The 19,759-nt window shown below is 43.0% G+C and overlaps 1 protein-coding gene across 2 annotated transcripts in view; it reads left to right on the top strand.

Moving 5' to 3' along the window:
* Window positions 1-19,759, top strand: part of TMC5 (transmembrane channel like 5) — a 95,636-nt gene that overhangs the window by 13,517 nt on the left and 62,360 nt on the right. For both annotated transcript variants that reach the window (XM_055253264.2, XM_055253261.2), the window contains exons 2-3: window positions 8,206-8,433; window positions 17,269-18,137. In XM_055253264.2, coding sequence (XP_055109239.1) covers window positions 17,350-18,137 — 788 coding nt within the window. In that variant the 5' untranslated portion in view covers window positions 8,206-8,433; window positions 17,269-17,349. The remainder of the gene's footprint in view (window positions 1-8,205; window positions 8,434-17,268; window positions 18,138-19,759) is intronic.

Consider the following 19,759-nt stretch of genomic DNA (forward strand, 5'->3'; position numbering starts at 1 on the left):
CGCTTGAACCTGGGAGGCGGAGGTTGCAGTGAGCCGAGATCACACCACTACACTCCAGCCTGAGCAACAGAGCTAGACTCCATTTCAAAAAAAAAAGAGGGAGAAGAGAGAATTTGCTATGACTCAAAGATGTTTAAAGGGGGGTGGAAAAAGAAAGAGAGAAAGAATTTGCTTTTCTGCTTCCCTGAATGGGGTGAAAAGAGGGACATTTAGGATACTGTATTTCAAAGGAAACTCCAGTGCCCTGTTTCCAAACCACTTTCCAGGTGTCTCCGTTTACTTAGGGACCTGAATTGCTCGAGAACCTCCATAATCAGATGTTTGCATTTTTAAGTACTTACTTAATTTATCTTTTTTATTTGGAAATCACATTTTTTATTTTCAAAAAATTGTAAGCAGCTGGGTATGGTGGCTCACGTCTGTTGTAGTCCAAGCACTTCGGGAGGCCAAGGTGGGAGGATATCTTGAGCCCAGGCATTAGAAATCAGCCTGGGTGCAACTCTGTCTCTACAAAAAAATAAAAATAAAAAATAGGCCGGGCCCAGTGGCTCACCCCTGTCATCCCAGCACTTTGAGGGGGCTGAGGTGGGTGGCTCATGAGGTCAGGCCTGGCCAACATGGTGAAACCCTGTCTCTAATAAAACTACAAAAAAATTAGCTGGGCGTAGTGGCGGGCGCCTATAATCCCAGCTGCTTGGGAGGCTGAGGCAGGAGAATTGCTTGAACCTGGGAGGCAGAGGTTGCAGTGAGCTGAGATTGCGCCATTGTACTCCAGCCTGGGCGACAGAGCGAGACTCTGTCTCGACATTAATTAATTAATTAAAAGATACAAATTCAGCCAGTCATGGTGGCATGTGCCTGTGTTGCCAGCTACTCACGAGGCTGAGGTGGGAGGATGGATGGAGCCCAGAAGTTAGAGACTGCAGTGAACTGTGGTTGCACCGCTGCACTTATCCCTTTTCCTTTCTCTTCCTTCTCCCATTCTGTTCTCTCCTAATTTTGTTTCATTATTTATATTTTGTTGTTTCCTTCCTAGCGATAAATCAGGATATCTCAGCTTTCGTATGACTGACACATTGGACCAGATCATTCTTGGCTGTGAGAGTTGTGCATTAGAGGATGTTCAACAGCATCCCTGGCCTCCACCCACTAGGTGCCAGTAGCACACTCACTGCAGTTGTGACAACCAAGAGTTTGCCAGACTTTGCTCAGTGTCCCGTGGGGGCAAAATCACTCCCAGTTGAGAACCACTGCCAATGATGATGTACTTACAGTTCTTTAAACTTGGACAGCGTCGCTGACTTTCCACTTCATAAGAGAAGGGATTTAGCACCTCAACATTTTCCTCTAATAAAGTTCTTCCCCCTGCATTTCCCCACTTCTAAAAATTATTTTTTACATATTGTTGTTTATAAGCTTGCGTTTTGTGTCTTATAAACTACAATTATATGTTTCTTGCATTGTAGGTTGAATACTAGGAAAAAAGTTTTTCCCACTGTACTTTCAACAAAGAATACTTCTGTGATCAGATATTGGGGGTTGAGGGGTCCACATTGACCCAAGTCTCCAACACCAGCTGGGTGCCCCACAATTTTATTATTATTATTATTATTATTATTATTATTATTATCTTGAGACAGAATCTTTCTCTGTTACCCAGGCTGGAGTGCAGTGGTGCCATCTTGGCTCACTGCAATCTCTGCCTCCCAGGTTCAAGCGATTCTCCTGCCTCAGCCTCCTGAGTAGCTGGAACTACAGGCATGTGCCACCACACCTGGCTAATTGTTTTGTATTTTTAGTAGAGACAGGGTTTTGCCATGTTGGCCAGGCTTGTCTCAAACTCCTGACCTCAGGTGGTCTGCCCACCTCAGCCTCCCAAAGTGCTGGGATTACAAGTGTTAGCCACCACACCTGCCATCACAGTTTTATTGAATTCTAACATCTGACTGGAGTTAGCGTCAGAACCCACAGGTTAAGGGCTCAGCCCCACAAGACTGCCTCCCAACTTTAGATCTCAATTTCAAGTCCTGGCCTTGGGAACTTCTGACCAGCTGGCTGTAAAGTAGAAGTTTTTGTCTCTTCCACAGGTTCAATTATTTTCTAGAATGGCTCACACAACTCAGGGAAAACTTTACTTAGGTTTACCTGTGTATTATAAAGAATATGATAGGCTGGGAGTAGTGGCTCATGCCTGTAATCCCAGCCCTTTGGGAGGCCAAGGTGGGTGGATCACCTGAGGTCAGGAGTTCGAAACCAGCCTGGCCAACATGGTGGAAACCTGTTTACAAAAAATACAAAAATTAGATGGGCATGGTGGCAGACCCCTGTAATCCCAGCTACTATGGAGGCTGAGGCAGGAGAACCACTTCAACCTGGGAGGCAGAGGTTGCAGTGAGCCGAGATGGCGCCATTGTCCTCCAGCCTGGGTGACAAGAGTGAAACTCTGTTTAAAAAAAAAAAGAATATGTTAAAGGATACAGGTGAATAGCCAGGTGAAGAGGTACACAGGGTGAGTTCCAGAAGAGTCCCAGGTTCAGGAGCTTCTGTCCCAATGAGTTGGGGTGTGTCACTCTCTAAGAATGTGGATGTGTTCAACCTGGAAGATCTCCAACCTCTTCACTGAGGGTTTTTATGGAGGCTCCATTGATTATTAAATCAATCTCCAGTCCTTCTCTCGTTCCCGGAGGATGAGGGTCAAGGCTGGAAGTTGCAAGCTTCTAACCCTGGCTTGGTCTTTCTGGTGAGCAGCCTCCATCCAGGAGCCCCTGTTGAAAGCTGCCTCATTGGAACAAAAGACATTCCCGTCACCCAGGAATTTCCAAGGGATTAGGAGCTCTGTTTTAGGAACCAGAGCCAAAGACCAAATATTAGAACAAAAGACGCTCCCATCACCTAGGAAATTCTAACGTTTTAGGAGCCTGTGCCGGAAACCTGGAATAAAGACCAAAGATATATTTCTTATCACAAATCACAATATCACAGGTAGATTATAAAAGATGAAAACTACGAAAACTACCTGGCTTCAAAGCTGTGGTTATGTGTGCATTAGAGAAGTTGAGTTCCTAGAAAGGGACATCTAATTCTATGTCACTTTATGTCACTTAATCTGAGCCATTGGTCCAGGTGAATTGAGTTTGCTTTTTTTTTTTTATTTTTTTTCCTGTGCACCCTTACTGCTCACAGATAGGCCAGAGTTTAGTTTATTCATATCTGGTTCTGACTTTCTTTACAGCGTTTAGAAGATTGCTTGTTTTGGAGTTTCTATTTGTCTTTGTTTTTTTATTGTTAACAGAGAAAATGTACACAGCTTTACTGTATCTCTGAGATCACCCCAGTTCGTACTCATTCTCTTTGTTGGGTGGTGTAATTTGGACTGACTGCTTTCTAGAGCTGGGGCACAGCTATTACCCTGGGATTTCTTTCCATTATCTCTTGAATATCATTTCTCCCTTTCTCTCAAATACCTTCTTCATCTTGCTTTAGCTTTTCCTCAAGCAATATATTTATTTATTTATTGAGATAGAGTCTCACTCTGTCATCCAGGCTGGAGTGCAGTGGCGTGATCTCAGCTCACTGCAACCTCTGCCTCCCAGGTTCAAGCCGTTCTCCCACCTCAGCCTCCCAAGTAGCTGGGATTACAGTCATGCACCACCATGCTCAGCTCATTTTTGTATTTTTAATAATGACAGGGTTTCACCATGTTGGCCAGACTGATCTCAAACTCCTGACCTCAGGCGATCCACCTGCCTTGGCCTCCCAAATTGCTGGGATTACAGGCGTGAGCCACCGCACCCAGCCAATAGCACTTATTTCTAAAGCTATGGTAAGATTTAAATGGGTTAATGCCTGTCCAGTTCTTATAACAGTGCCTGGCACAGATATATAAGTTGTTTTGTTATCATTGGTTTCTATTTTGTGTTTTGCTGTCTGCAAATCCAAGCAATAATACTTGGGTTGTGTTGTATAATACTTATTTAACTAAGCATTATAGGACTCTTATAAGAATCTGAATTAGTCTTATAAAGAGCTATGCTTCTGACCTCCAAGGTGGATCCAGAAGGAGGTTCTTTTTCCTCTAAAAGAGGGAGACTTGATGCAGACCCATACATGCAAGGTGCATAAAAGTCACCCAGCTTCATTGCTTCCTGCCACCTTTCCCAGACCCGGTGGTAGAGAATAGGGAGGATCCCTAGCCAAAGGGAGCATTAAACTTTATCATTTTTCGCTGTTCCTGGCAGGATTCTGAGCACACTGACAGTGGGGAAGGGAAGAAGACAGGTTTCTGTAGCCTACAGGTCTCCAGTAAGCAGCATCCTTTCTTGTCGGATAGCAGAGGAGCCCACTCCTAGCAGATCTCAGTGGGTGCAAGAGCCAGGATGTGCACCTTGACTTGTCTCCATCTGTCCCAGAGACGGGGGTCCTCCTTCTTCTGGGGTGGGATGCAGCCATCTAGCCAAGCAAGAAGGGGGAACCTGCTGAAGCACAAGTAACCCACAAACCCACTTTTTGTTTTGTTTTGCTTTAAAAAGCAATTGAATCATCTTAAAATATTTTTTAATTGCTTCTCGTTTCTTTTTTAAATGCTCACCTTCTCTGCGATGGTAACAAATCAACTTTTTTCCTCCCTCCTCTCTCCCTGCTCCTCGCTGGCTGATCTGCAGTGATTCTTAAACTTTGGCGCACAAAGGAATCACTCGGGAAACCCGATAAAAAGCTAAATTCCCAGGTATCACTTGAGATTTAGTGAATGAAAACTTCTGGGAATGGGACCTGGGCTGGGGTGGTCTTCGTGGGACTGACGGGGTTTTAGCACAGAACTTCTAGTGCTAAAACTGGGGAAGTCCTGCGCACACTGGGACAAGTTGGTCACCTGAGGATCCATGTGCCCCCCTCTCCAGCAGGCTCCCAAGTGACTCTCATGGGCACCCAAGCTTGATGTTGTCAGATGCACCCTCATCAATAATGTCTTAAATGTTGGAGTTCCAGCTGGGCACAATGGCTCACACCTGTAATCCCAGCACTTTGGGAGGCCAAGGCCAGCAGATCACTTGAGGCCAAGAGTTCAAGATCAGCCTGGGCAACATGGTGAATTAAATTAAAATTAATTAAATTTAATAGCTGGGCACAGTTGCTCACACCTGTAATCCCAGCTACTCAAGAGGTTGAGACACAGGAATCACTTGAGTCCAGGAGTTCAAAGCTGCAGTGAGCTATCATCATGCCACTGCACACCAGCCTGAGTGACAAAATGAGGCCCTGTCTCTGAAAGAAGAAAAATAAACAATTTAGTTTCTCAATCTAGTTCCCGAGCTAGCCATATTTGAAGTGTTCCATAGCTACATGTGGCTAGTGGCTACCATATTGGACATGCAGGTAGAAAACCATTCCATCAGCATAGAAAGTTCTATTGGACAGCATTGCCCTAGATCAAGGTTTGTCAACCTTGGCACTCTTGGCATTTGGGCCAAATAATTTTCTATTGTGGGGAGGCCAGTCTTGTACATTTTAGGATGTTTAGCAGCTACCTACTAGATGCCAATGTCACACCCCCTGCTACAGTTGTGACAAAAAAAAATGTCTCCACACATTGCCAAATGTGCTTTCAGAGGCAAAATCGCCCCCACTTGAGAACCACTGCTCTAGATCCATAGTTTCTGCCACTCTCTTTCTAAAATAGAATGAAAGCCAGCCGTGTACTTCAAACAGAACATCAGCCCCTGAATGCAAACATTGTACTGTGATTCAGTTGCATCCACCAGCTTTACATCTAAGGCCTGTGAGTTTCACCCACCTTGGGGACTGTCTTAGGAGAAAGAAAGTCTTGTTACAAAGTAGCATTAATCAAGTGGGCTTAGAGTTACAGTTAGGGTAAAACTGCTGGGAGGGGTTTAGTCCATGAACTTCCTTCCAAGAAAGGATCGTGGTAAAAGAGGAGGAATCTTAGCTAGCAGAAAGAGATTTGATAGGCTTCAAACATCCATGTAAAATAAAAGAATCATTTTATTTTTCTAGCTTTTTTAGCTTTTCATTCTAGCTTTTTTAAAAAAATTTTACTTGTGAAGATTAATTGGTGACTTGTGAAGATTAATTGGTGACATTTGCCGACTCTTTCTTCCCAAATTTCCCAATTCTTTTTTTTTTTTTTTTTTTTTTGAGACAGCATCTTGTTCTGTTGCCCAGTGGCATGATCGTAGCTCACTGCAGCCTCGAACTCCCAGCCTCAAACGATTGCGCTGGCTCAGACTCTGAAAGTACTGCGATTACAAGCTTGAGCTACCTCGCTCAGCCCCAATTCTCATTTTAAAAATACATTAGAACTCATGTTAATTCAGTGTTATAAGAGGTGTTTGTTACTTCAGTAATAAACACTGTACCTTAGACCATTTCCTTGAAGGATTTTTTGCCATGTTTAGGTGATGACTTTCAAGCGATTAAAATCCTTTTTTCGTTTTCTAGCTTCTGACTCTTTCACACTCATTTAACAAGCTAAAAATCTTACATTCTCTTTACATTACCTTTTCTTGAGAATTGAATAAATGTCTTGAAAACTTAGTAAATTCCTTACGGAAAGGAAAACAAACAAAAAGAACAAGAGGATGAGACTATTTTGCCGTATTTATATTTTCCATTTTCCTTTTGTTTTGTTTTGTTTTCTTGAGACAGAGTCTCTCTCTGTTGCCCAGGCTGGAGTGCAGTGGCATGATCTCGGCTTACTGCAACCTCCGCCTTCCAGGTTCAAGCAATTCCCGTGCCTCAGCCTCCCAAATAGTTGGGATTACAGGTACGAGCCACCATGCCTGGCTCATTTTCTTATTTTTAGTAGAGATGGGTTTTCGCCATGTTAGCCAGGCTGGTCTCCAATTCCTGGCCTCAAGTGATCCGCCCATCTCAGCTTCCCAAAGTGCTGGGATTACAGGCATGAGCCACCGTGCCCGACCTGTATTATTATCTTCCTATTCAGAGGTTTGATCTTGCTGTCTTGAAACCATAGACCTCATTTTCTTAGGCTCTAAGGAGTCTAAGTGTATGGCTGTGAATGCACCTGACACTCTGAAAAGCCAACACGGATCTCAACACTAACAAATGTTTAGTTACGGGAAGGCTTTGTTAATCGAGTGATGGAAGCTGTGGCTCTCACTTGCTATTTAGAGACTATTGACATTACCTTTATTTCCTGGTCCTAAACATTACACACTGCAGAAAAGGAGTTCCTAGGCATTTATTTGTCATGGCATCGAGGCTGACAGCCAAAGTAATCATTACACTAATACGGCAAACCCAGAAAGAGCAATGAAGAGCAGGCAAGCAAACAAAATCAACGTCTCTGCTGAAATGTGCCTGTGTGTGAGCGTCCCATGACCTGGTGCTCCGGCAACCACTCGTCCATGTGTGGGGGCCGTCATCCTTGTGTTGCAGTTGTCTGTCCAAGGTCGGGTGCCTGCAAAAAGAATGGGAGCTTCCAGAACTGCTAATGTGAAACTTTGGTTGAAATGAGATGCCTGGGCATGAGCGATTTCTTCTTTTTAAATTCTTTTTCATTGCCTTTCAAGAATTTTTAGAATTAGCCAGTCTTGAACTCCTGACCTCAGGTGATCCACCTGCCTCGGCCTCCCAAAGTACTGGGATTACACCGGGAACCACTGTGCCTGGCCCAAATTTCCCCTTTTTACAAGGACACCAGTTATGTTGCAGTAGGTCCCACCCCAGTGAACTTATTTTAACTTGATTACCTCCACCGTGATCCTACTTACAAATCAGGTCACATTCTGAAGTACTGCGGACTGGGACTCGAACATACCTTTTTGAGGGGATGCAACTCAACTCATAACAGTGGTCACAGTATGAACAGCATGCCCTGGAAAGTCACACACCATATTTATGATAATGGTACCTTCCAGACAGGGAAGAGGACACTGTGGAAAATTGGATTAGGAAGAGGTATTAGAGAGCTTCACCAGAAATGTTGTATTTCCTTAAGAAAACAAATGGAAGTCTGGAATTCATATGAAAAAGATTAGTATGAGTTAATATTTGACCTTTTCTTCCCTATGCTTCACTGTAGTCTAATGTTTCAAGTTTTTAAGAGAAGAGGAAACAGGAAGCCATTTAAGCCAGTGTTTTCTGCTTCCAAATGCACAGGATTGGGTTGTACAGTATGAGCCCATCTTTTATGGAAGTTTAAGCCCTCTGTCTTCTGATTTTCAGGACGTGAGGCTCTGTCTGCAGTCAGCAACTTGGAATATTCAGACTTCAGACCAGCATCACGGATTATAACCCTCCGTAAATCACCCGCAGCCCAGCTCCCATCAAAAGCCAGCCTGAAAGACCCACGGACACGTGACTCCAGTGTTCTCAACAACATCTTAAGATCAAGTTGGTTTGCACAACGTTTGCATCTACTTGGGACAAAGCAAGAACAATAAGGGTAAAAAAGTAAGTTTTCATACAGCTGAATTTATTCAGTTAAATGAACTACCCTTCCTTTTGAGATGGGGTCTCCCTCTTTTTTTTTAAGTCCATAAAATGTTTTATGAGATGATGGTGATAGTCAATTGTGATAGCTGCCGTTGCCTTTAATGTCTTTAGATGATAAAACAGAATTTTAGTGGGACTAATTTCTTTCCTTCTCCCCACTCTCTGCAATAAAAACAATTTTTTTTTTTTTTTTTTTGAGATGGAGTCTCACTCTGTCGCCAGGCTGTAGTGCAGTGGCGCAGTCTCAGCTCACTGCAACCTCCGACTCCCTGGTTTAAGCGATTCTCCTGCCTCAGCCTCCCTAGTAGCTGAGATTACAGGACTGCGCCACAACAAAAACAATTTTTTAAAAATTACTTGGTCTGTTTTAAGTCAAACAAATGATGGTTCATTGGAACTAGTTAAAAACTTCTGTAGAATCATTTTCATAATTTTAACTGTGGGTCTTAAGTATGTAGGGATCTTATATTATTTACAGGATCATCACTAGCATATAGAGCATTGATTTCATTTATGTTAAGAGGTTAATCATGGGTTTTCATGACAAAGTTCACCCTGTTAGAAGACAAAACGTGGGGGCTGGGTGCGGTGGCTCACACCTGTACTCCCAGCACTTTGGGAGGCCGAGGCGGATGGATCGCCTGAGGTCAGGACTTCGAGAGCAGCCTGGCCAACATACTGAAACCCCATCTCTACTAAAAATACAAAAAATTACCTGGGCATGGTGGCGGGTGTCTGTAATCCCAGCTACTTGGGAGACTGAGGCAGGAGACTTGTTTGAACCTGGGATGCGGAGGTTGCTGTCAGCCGAGATTGCACCATTGCACTCCAGCCTGGGCAACAGCAGGGACCCTCCATCTCAGAAAAAAAAAAAGAAGAAGAAGAATAAGACAAAACATATGGCTGAAATTGGACGTTGTGGCCTTGTTTTGCCTCTCTCAGGGCAACTTCCTGTTCTTGATGCTGGTCAATTTTCTGTTTTATAAGGCCCTGGTTTCTCTTTCCTTTCAGTTAATAAATGGCCTCAATTAGAAAAATTAACCTTTGGACAATTGACAGGCTGCATGATCACATGTTCTAGCCAGGCCCGGTGCAGGAGATGGGAAAAGGAGATTAAAGACAAGAATCATAGCTGGCCATCTTCTGCTGGCACCTGTAGATCTAAAGCATTCTTTGTGACAGTTCCATGGTATTCCACTGTGCAGATGTCCTATGACTGATTCAGCCCATCCCCTGTTGATGAATTTTTGAATTGCTCCCAGTTTTTTGTCATTATACACAAAGCTTGGCCTGACAATCCTTAATGATTCTGGCTGAGTGTCTGGGTTTCATGAGATCATTTTGATGGTGCAGTACAGAACTCGTGGGTGGCTGGCCTGGCCTTATGTTAGCTTGAGGCTGGGAGAAGTGGGAGGTGGCAGAGAGCCAGGCAAATAGCTTGAATGTGACCTCATCCATATTCTAGGATGTAATTGATCCCTTGAAGATTTCTGAATTAGCTGAATGACAAACACAAGATAGTTTGATGACCCATTCAAACCGGGAAGCCTTGCAATATCAAGTCCTCAATTAACAGCCTTAGAATACATGTCCTCAATTAGGAGTCCTCCTCAAAAGGAGTCCTCAGTTAACAGGCTTAGAAGACATGTCATTGCTTGGGCATGTTATTGAAAACCATTCAAATGGTGAAGTGAGAAACCCTAAATGGGATATGGAAAGGAGGACTTGAAATAGATGATTCAATAGCCCTTATTGAGGAGGTGCTAGAGAAACAAAAACTAGGAAGAAAGAAAGTAGGATAGTACCCTCTTTGTGCTTTTTCCAAGGCAACAGGAAACAATATCATTCCTCTGAACCTGCAGGATATCTCATTTACTCCTCTAATAGTTAACAGGAAGCTAAGGGTAAGGTTCTCAGAAGGCCACTCCCACTTCATGTGACATCAATGTGAGAGACTATTTCCTTATGGCCATTTCCTCCTCTCTCTTTCCCAATCTTTTCTGTGGGTTTAGCTCTTTGTTTGTTTAGGTATTTGTTGCAGTGCAGGTGGTAGTGGTTACAGCATTTATTCCCAACTGTGAAACAGATGTGCAATACACAAGCTCTTGTCAAATGGCAATGGAACAGAGAACTGTCCAACAGACTTGAAGCTAATTGCTGGCTGATCACATATAACATCCATTTTTCTATCTGTCTATCATCTATCTACCCATCTATCTATTTATCTTTCTATCTAATCTATGTGTGTTTTTGTATGTGTGTTATATGAATGTGTATATATATAATGTATATTATATGTGTAGATCATTATATATGTAGATATGAATAAATATATACATAAATTGTATGCATATCTTTATGTGTATATACATATAATGTACACATATAATACACATATACACATACAATTTGAAGTTATATACATACATACATATATATAAATTTGTTAAAGATTCAAAACAAAGGCCAAAATGATTTGTATCAGTCAGGCTAGTCTAAGCTCTGCTGCATCAAAATAAACTATCTCAAAATCTAAATGTCTTAAAACATAAAAGTTTGTTTCTTGCTTATGAAAAGCTACTGTGGGTAGGTGCAGGTGGGCTGTGATCCATGCAGTCATACAGGAACCCAGGCTGATGACTGGGTCCCCTTTGGGAATATCACTGGTTCCCACGGCAGTGGAAGGGGAGCTAGAGGGTCTCATTTTGGCTTTTGAATGCTTTCTCTTGGAAGTGACACAGTCACTTATGCTCATAGCCCAGTGGCCAGAGATAGCCATATGCAATTGTCTTCCTGCATCACAGTGACCTGGAGGGGACTCCCGAGTCTCTCCCCAACTCCACTCCTGCAGCCCCTCTTGGAGTTAGAGCTTCTGAGTGCTTTGTTTGCTGGTGACCCTGAGTCCTGGCTTCCATTACATTGTTATTTGATCCCTTTGAAAGAGTTCTCATGATAAATTATTTTCAGAAATCGATCTTGGGAGGAAATGTAGTCCTCTTGAAAAACTGGTATACTTCCTTTTTATTCCCACAAATAGTGAGTATTAGATAACTTGTCATGATTCACTTCTAGTCTTGGCTAATAAGAAGCTCAGGGCAAAACTTAGTTCTCAGTTACAGTCACTATGTCGGCCTGGGAATTTTGCAGGATTGCTCCTTCCTCTACCTGATTATAAGACATTTCCTATTTCTTTCTTTTTTTTTTTTTTTTGAGACAGGGTCTCACTCTGTTGCCCAAGCTGGAGTACAATGGTGCAGTCATAGCTGACTGCAGCCTCAATCTTCTGGGCTCAAGCGATCCTCCCGCCTAGCCTCCTGAGTAGCTGGGATTACAGGCATGTACTACCATGCCCAGCTAATATATATATATATGGAGAGAGAGAGAGAGAGAGAGAGATGGGGGTCTTGCTATGTTGCCCAGGCTGGTCTCAAACTCCTGGCCTCAAGGAATCCTCTTGCCTTGGTCTCCCAAAGTGCTGGAATTACAGATGTGAGCCATCATGCCTGGCCCATTTCTTATTTCTTTAATCATGTCCTGGTTGAGTGTGTGACTTTTAATGTGTACTCACTCCTATCTCTTTTGGAAGTTGCCAGGGTTTACATTGTACATAAATAAATATAATGTCACATAATAGCTTCCATTCAATGACTGCTTCCTTGATGTTGGCCACCTTCTGTGCCTTATCTTGTTCATTCCTTACAACAATCATATGAGATATTATTGTCAGTATTGTATGGTTGAGGAAACAGACTCAGAGGGGTTAAGTGACTTGCCCAAGTCCACACAGCCAGCAAACGGAAAGTAAGCCCAGTTCTATCTGACACCAAGGGCTGGGTTCCCAACCACTTTCATTTCATAGCATCACGTAGACAGATGATTCCATTCAGGTAACGTATATTCACCTAGAAGACCTGTCTTCACGTAGGTTTTGTTTTCATTAGTTCCGATTTTCTTTGATTTATGTATAAGAAAATTGAAAATATTTGTGAGCAAAAACCCTACTGCTTTTTTCAACTAGTATAATGGCTCCTGGGAGAATCAGAAGGTTTTATATTACAGCTTCTGATTTCTCATTTTCTTTTTAAAATTTAGGAGTATAGGCCAGGTGCAGTGGCTCACACCTGTAATCCCAGCACTTTGGGAGGCCAAGGCCCGTGGATCATGAGGTCAGGAGATTGAGACCATCCTGGCTAACACGGTGAAACCCCGTGTCTACTAAAAGTACAAAAAAAAAAAATTAGCCAGGCATGGTGGCGGGTGCCTGTAGTCCCAGCTACTCGGGAGGTTGAGGCAGAAGAATGGCGTGAACCCGGGAGGCGGAGGTTGCAGTGAGCCAAGATCATGCCACTGCACTCCAGCCTGGGCGCAGAGCGAGACTCAGTCTCAAAAAAAAAAAAAAAAAAATTTAGGAGTATGTATTTACAGAGATGTGCACAACTCTTAAGTGTGCAATCTGATGGATTTTTACACACACACATACGTGCCTCCCTTTAACCACCACTCAAGATCATCAGACAGCACCCCAGAGATTCCCTTATGCAATTCCTAGTCATCACTCACCTCTTTCCTTCCTCAAGGTAGCCACTATTTTGACTTCTGTCACCATGTATTACTTTGCCTGCTTTCAAACTTTGTAAAAACATTATACAATATGAACTCTGTTGTGTCCAACTCTTTTTCCTCATCCTTGCATCTGTGACATTCATCCATGACGTTGCATGCAGCAGAAGTTCAGTCTTTGTTGCCTCTCTGTAGTATTTCATGGGATGAATATGCCACAATTCATTTACTTATTCCACTGTTGAACGACATTCAGGTTGTTTTCAACTTTTGGCTTTTATGAAAAATAGTTTCTGGCCAGGCACGGTGGCTCATGTCTGTAATCCTAGCACTTGGGGAGGCCGAGGTAGATGTTTCACCTGAGGTCAGGAGTTCGAGACCAGCCTGGCCAACATGAGGAAACCCCATCTCTACTAAAAATGCAAAAATTAGCAGGGCATGGTGGCGGGCACCTGTAATCCCAGCTACTCGGGAGGCTGAGGCAGAAGAATTGCTTGAACCCGGGGATGGGGGTGCGGAAGTTGCAAGAGCAAAACTTCGTCTCAAAAAGAAAAAAAAAAAGGAAAAAGAAAAACAGTTTCCTTGAACATTTTTCTTATCTTTTGGTAGAAATACTCATTTATTTTGGGCCAATACAGCTATATCTGTTTTCAATTTCTTGAATTTACTAGGTATCGTTTAGCTGGTTAGATGTAATAGCTTTGCGCTTTGTTAGGCTTTGGAAGTTTCTGGAGCATAAATATAACTTTCTAGTCTTAGAATACAAGTAAACAAATGGGATAATTTTTCTTGTTAGGAAAAGTAATTTGCAATAAAGCACAGCATTTAGTCTTCTTAGCACTACAGACAGTTTGTATAGGTGTTCTTATTTGCAAAACTGGCATATTTGTCAGAATTCTTTTTTTTCATTTGCAAATGACAGACACCCAACTCAAACCAACTTTAGTCAAAAAGAGAATGTAATGACTCAAGTATCCAGCTGCCTTCAGGTTTGGCTGGATTCAGGTGTTTAAAGGGTGTCATCAACATCTGGCTCCTCTTTCTGTTTATCTCTTTGTTCTGTTCTCCTCCCTGTTGGCATCACTCTTAGGCCCTTCTCTACTGGTGACCACTGGCAGCTTCAGGTTTAAAATTTCCTAACACTGGCCGGGTGCAGTGGCTAACACCTGCAATCCTAGCACTTTGGGAGGCTGAGATCAGATCGCTTGAGCCCAGGAGTTTGAAACCAGCTTGGGCAACATAGAGAAACCCTGTCTCTATAAAAATACAAAAATTAACCAGGCATAGTGGTGCACACCTGTAGTCCCAGCTACTCAGAAGGCTGAGGGAGGAGGCTCACCTAAGCTTGGGAGGTCGATGTTGAATTGATCTGTGATCATGCCACTGCACTCTAGCCTGGATGGCAGAGTGAGACCCTGTCTCAAAAAATAAAACAAAATAAAATTTCCTAGCTCCAAGGCCAGCAGAAGACAGAGCTTCTCTCTTCCCTACAGTTCTGATAAAACTCCCAGAATTGAATCTCACTGGCTTCAACTGGGTTGTATGCTCTGACAGAATCACTGTCGCCAGGAAGAAAATAACTCTGATGGGTCATATTCCACACCTGGCCCACAGGGATTGACTGTGTGGGAGAGGTGTTACCCAGGGAAAAGTGTTAAACACAAAAGCGAGAAATGGATGCCGTGCGGGGACACAATAATGAAACACAGATGTCAACTCTGCTGAGAAATATGGATGTGGGTTGGCACACGGACATTCTGAGACTGTAGGTGTTGGTAGAAAGTTAATATTGTCATAGCTCTGATTACTCAAGTCTAACCCTTGTCATTTACATAGAGATAAACTTGTAAAAGTTGGCTGAGCTTTAAAAATGTTCTACTTCCTTCTTGCAAAAATATCGCCGTTCATCTCATCATGCTGGCTTGAAACTGTAGAGATATGCTTGTCTTTTATTTTCCTTCTCACTCTTTCCCTATTGGATCAGCCAACAAATCCTATTGATTCTTTCTTTAAATTTTCTCCCCTACTAATTACTCTTTTTCTCTATTCCCTCTGACATGACATCAGAAGCTCCAGGCCTATGTATTTATTCTATCCCTTTAGCCACCCCAGTGAAATAAGAGCACCTCTTTCCCAGTAAGCCTTGTCCTGGTCCTGGAGGACTGACGGTTTACATGCCCATTCTTGAGCCAAACTCTGTGGCCAGGGGGATGATGGACACCTGAGTCATGTGACCATCCTGACCAGCAGGTGAGGAGTGCTGTCAGCCCTTCCTGAATCACCTGGACCAAGAGTGAGGGAGGGAATGATGCCCAGAGGAAAGTCAGGACATTGATGCCAGCAGAAGGGGAAGTGGGTAGTAGGCAAGTAAAAACAACAGATATCCAGCACACTTAGAAATGAAAACTGGAGGCCAGGTGCAGTGGCTTACGCCTGTAATCCCCACACTTTGGGAGGCTGAGGCAGGAGGATCACTTGAGCTCAGGAGTTCGAGATCAGCTTGGGCAACAACATAGGGAGACCCCATCTCTACAGAAAATGAAAAAATTAGCTGGGCATAGTGATGCATGCTTGTGGTCCTAGCTACTCAGGAGGCCGAGGTGGGAGAATCGCTTGAGTCCCAAGAGATCAAGGCTGCAGTGAGCTATGATCGTACCATTGCACTACAGCCTGGGTGACAGAGTGAGACCCTGTCAAAAAAAAAAAAAAAAAAAAAAAAGAAGGGAAGGAAGGAAAAGAAAGGAAGAAAGAAAGAAAAGAAAGACTCAACCAAGCGTGGTGACTCATGCCTATAATCCAAGCATTTTGGGAGGCCGAGACGGGTGGATCACCTGAGGTCAGGAGTTTGAGACCAGCCTGACCAACATAGTGAAACCCTGTCTCTACTAAAAATACAAAAATTAGCTGGACATGATGATGCACGCCTGTAATCCCAGCTACTCAGGAGGCTGAGGCAGGAGAATTGCTTGAACCTAGGAGGCGGAGATTGCAGTGAGCCGAGATTGCACCACTGCACTCCAGCTTAGGCTACAGAGTGAGACTCCATCTCAAAAAAAGAAAAACGAAAAGAAAAGAAAATTGAAACTGCATCACCTCTTATTTCAAAGTGTTAAAAGAAAAACTTTAGACAAACTAGAGGTAACAGAGTTTAATCAAACAAGGAATGATTTGCTAATGGGACAGCCTCCCCAGCCAGAATAGGTTCCGAGGGACTTAGATACTGCCACATGCTGGGTCAAAGAAGATTTATGGACAAGAAAAGAAGAAAGACATAGAAAAAATGGAAGTGAGGTTCAGGAACAATGGATTGGTTACAGCTCAGCATTTGCTTTATTTGAACACAGTTTGAACAATTGGCTGCCTGTGATTGGCCAAAATTCAGTGATTGGTTCAAGAGTAGGTTATAGTCTGTTGACACCTCTAGTTAGGTCACAGTTCATTATGTACAGAGAAATCTTTAGGCCAAACTTAAAATATGTTAGGAGGTAGCCTTGGGCTAAATTTGACAAAAGTATGCTGTGGTCTGTGGATCAGAGCTTATGGAGCTCATAAAATCTTATTTTCAAATTGGAAGGGGTCATAGCAATTGTCTACTTACCCCAGTCCTCTAGTTTCCATTAACCACTCTTCTTTTATGCACTTATATTAATTTATGCTTTGAACCCTAGGACCTCAAGTGTAATCAAAAAGCACAAAAAGTCCTTGTTTCTTTCAATCCTTTGGTTCACTGGTCCCCTCACCCATAACCAAGCGAATATATTGTTAAGATGTAAGCTTAGTTGTGTGTGTTAAAGACCACAAAAACAGTGGTTTAAACAAGATAATTTTATTTCTCTCTCACATAATAGTCTGAGCTGATACAATGGCTGTGCTCTGTGAGTCACCAGCAACCCAGCATCCTTTCCTCTGTTGTGCATTTATTCCAAATGCAGGTCTTGGGTGCACCGTCATTTCCGCATTCCGGCCCACAGGAAGCAAGATGGAGAAAGGGAGGAATAACCTCTTTCCTCTAACAGCACAGCCGGGAAGTTGTGTGTATCACTGCTGCTCTCATCCGATTGACCATCCTCATGTTCATACCTTGGTGCGAGAGAATCTAGAAACACAGTCTTTGTTCTAGGCAGTTGTGTACCCGACTACGAACGAAAGGAGAACAGATGGAAGATAACCAGCAATCTCTGCAGGGAAAAAAGGGAAACAAATCTGACTTTTTCTTTTCTTCTTGTTTTTCAGGTGAAAAAAAAGAAAAAGATCCCTGAGTAATTGCAAATGCTGGGACAGTTTACCACTCCAGGGTGAAGAGTCCGTACCAACATGTCTGCCTCCTACAGGAATAACGGGTCTGAGGAAGACCCAGATTACCCTGACTATTCAGGGTCTCAGAACTGTACGCAGGGGTATTCGAAAACTCAGGGTTATCCAGATGTTCCAGGTCCTCTGAACAATCCAGACTACCCTGGCACCAGGAGCAATCCATACTCTGTAGCCTCCAGAACACATCCAGACTATCCTGGGTCTCTGACAGAACCAAATTATCCTAGATCTCTGAGTAATCCAGACTATTCTGGCACCAGAAGCTATGCATACTCTGCAGCCTCTAGAACAAGCCCAGACCATCCTACCTCTCTACCAGAGCCAGATTATAGTGAATTTCAGAGTCATCCCTACCACCGAGCATCATCCAGCCAGCCAGACTACCCTGGATCTCAACGAAATCCTGATTTTGCAGGCTCCAGTAGCAGTAGAAACTATGCAGGCTCCAGAACACATCCAGATCATTTTGGATCCTTAGAACCAGACTACCCTGGAGCTCAGAGCAACTCTGATCATCCTGGACCCAGAGCCAATTTGAACCATCCAGGATCCAGAAGGAATCTAGAACATACAAGTTTTAGAATCAATCCGTACGCAGACTCTCTGGGAAAGCCTGATTATCCAGGCACTGACATTCAACCTAACTCTCCACCCTTTTTTGGGGAGCCAGACTATCCTGGTGCTGAGGACAATCAGAACTTGCCAAGCACTTGGAGAGAAACTGATTATTCAGATGCTGAGGATGATCATGATTATCGCTCTTCTGAGACCCCAAAGATGACTAGGGGGTAAGTTCAGATATGTATCCCTTCAACTGGGAGTGGAGGCTGAGTGCTGAATCATCAAGTCAATGGAATTTGGTTGGTGTGGTTTGGATTAGGGATATATATGATGGTTTCCATGACCTCAAGTTGTGGTGAAACACGCATACCTATCTGTAGACCTCACCTGGGCCATGGACTCTCAGTTTGAGGCTTCAAGCCCTTACCTGAACTTAATATTTCACCATCTCTTCCTTGGATCACCTTCCCATTATCCCACCTCTTCCTAATTCAATCCCTATAAGACATCTAGATCCACACTGTTTTGACCCTGCTACATTGCCAACAAGGTAAGGCTTGACACTCATAAATCCAAACACTTTAATCAAAATTACATCAACAGTAATGAATTGTTGTCCAGAAAATCTTTTGGAGATCTAACCCCATGAAGTCAATTAGTTTTTTATATGAGATGTTTGCACCACTTCTTTTTTTTGTTGTTATTTTTTTTTTTCTTATTTTTTTTATTTTTCTTGAGACAGGGTCTTGTTGTGTCACCCAGGTTGGAGTGCAGTGGCACAATCATAGCTCACCACAGCCTCAACCTTCTGGGCTCAATCGATCCTCCCACCCCAGCCTCCCAAGTAGCTGGGACTACAGGTGTGCACCTATTATGCCTGGCTAATTTTTTATTTTTTTATAGAGACGGTGTTTTGCCATGTTGCCCAAACTAGTCTTGAAGAAGGCTCCCAACTGCTGGGATTATAGGCATGAGCCACCATGCCCAGCCATGTTTGCACCACTTCTGATTTTTACACTTTTATTTCTATTTTACTGAGATTATCAGAATTGATGACTTTTCACCAAAACTTTACTGCAGATTTGATTCACTGATTATCTGCACTATTTTAATCTAATTTTATCAATTATAGTTTTCACCATTTTCAGTATTCCTTTAAGGCCGTTTTTTTTTGTTTTTTATTTATTTATTTATTCATTCATTCATTCATTCATTCATTCATTTTTTGAGATGGAGTTTCGCTCTTGTTGCCCAGGCTGGAGTGCAATGGCACGATCACAGCTCACCATAGCCTCCACCTCCCGGGTTCAAGCGATTCTCCTACCTCAGCCTCTTGAGTAGCTGGGATTACAGGCATGCACCACCACGCCCAGCTAATTTTGTATTTTTAGTAGAGACAGGGTTTCTCCATGTTGGTCAGGCTGGTCTCAACCTCCCAATCTCAGGTGATCCACCTGCCTCAGCCTCCCGAAGTTCTGGGATTACAGGCGTGAGCCACTGTGCCTGCCCTAAGGCCATTTTTAAATAGCAAGTCCAGTTTTTCCAGGTTTAGATTCTGTAGATCTAAATTTTGTCTAGAAGATTTTGATCTTCTGTCAATTTTTGTTCCTTGACAAATTTTACCAGATGCAGTTCTGGACAGCGACAGCATTAGTCTGGGTGACTTAGTTCTACCAAATCTAATTTTTCCTGGGTTAAGTTTTTTCATGTTCATGTTGCCAACAAAATGTAATTTTTTTTTTATTTTTATTTTTTTTTTTGAGACAGAGTCTCGCTCTGTCATCCAGGCTGGAGTGCAGTGGCTCAGTCTTGGCTCACTGCAACCTCCATCTCTCAGGTTCAAGTGATT

This window comes from Symphalangus syndactylus, chromosome 18 (assembly GCF_028878055.3).
Source record: "Symphalangus syndactylus isolate Jambi chromosome 18, NHGRI_mSymSyn1-v2.1_pri, whole genome shotgun sequence".
Lineage (NCBI taxonomy): Eukaryota > Metazoa > Chordata > Mammalia > Primates > Hylobatidae > Symphalangus > Symphalangus syndactylus.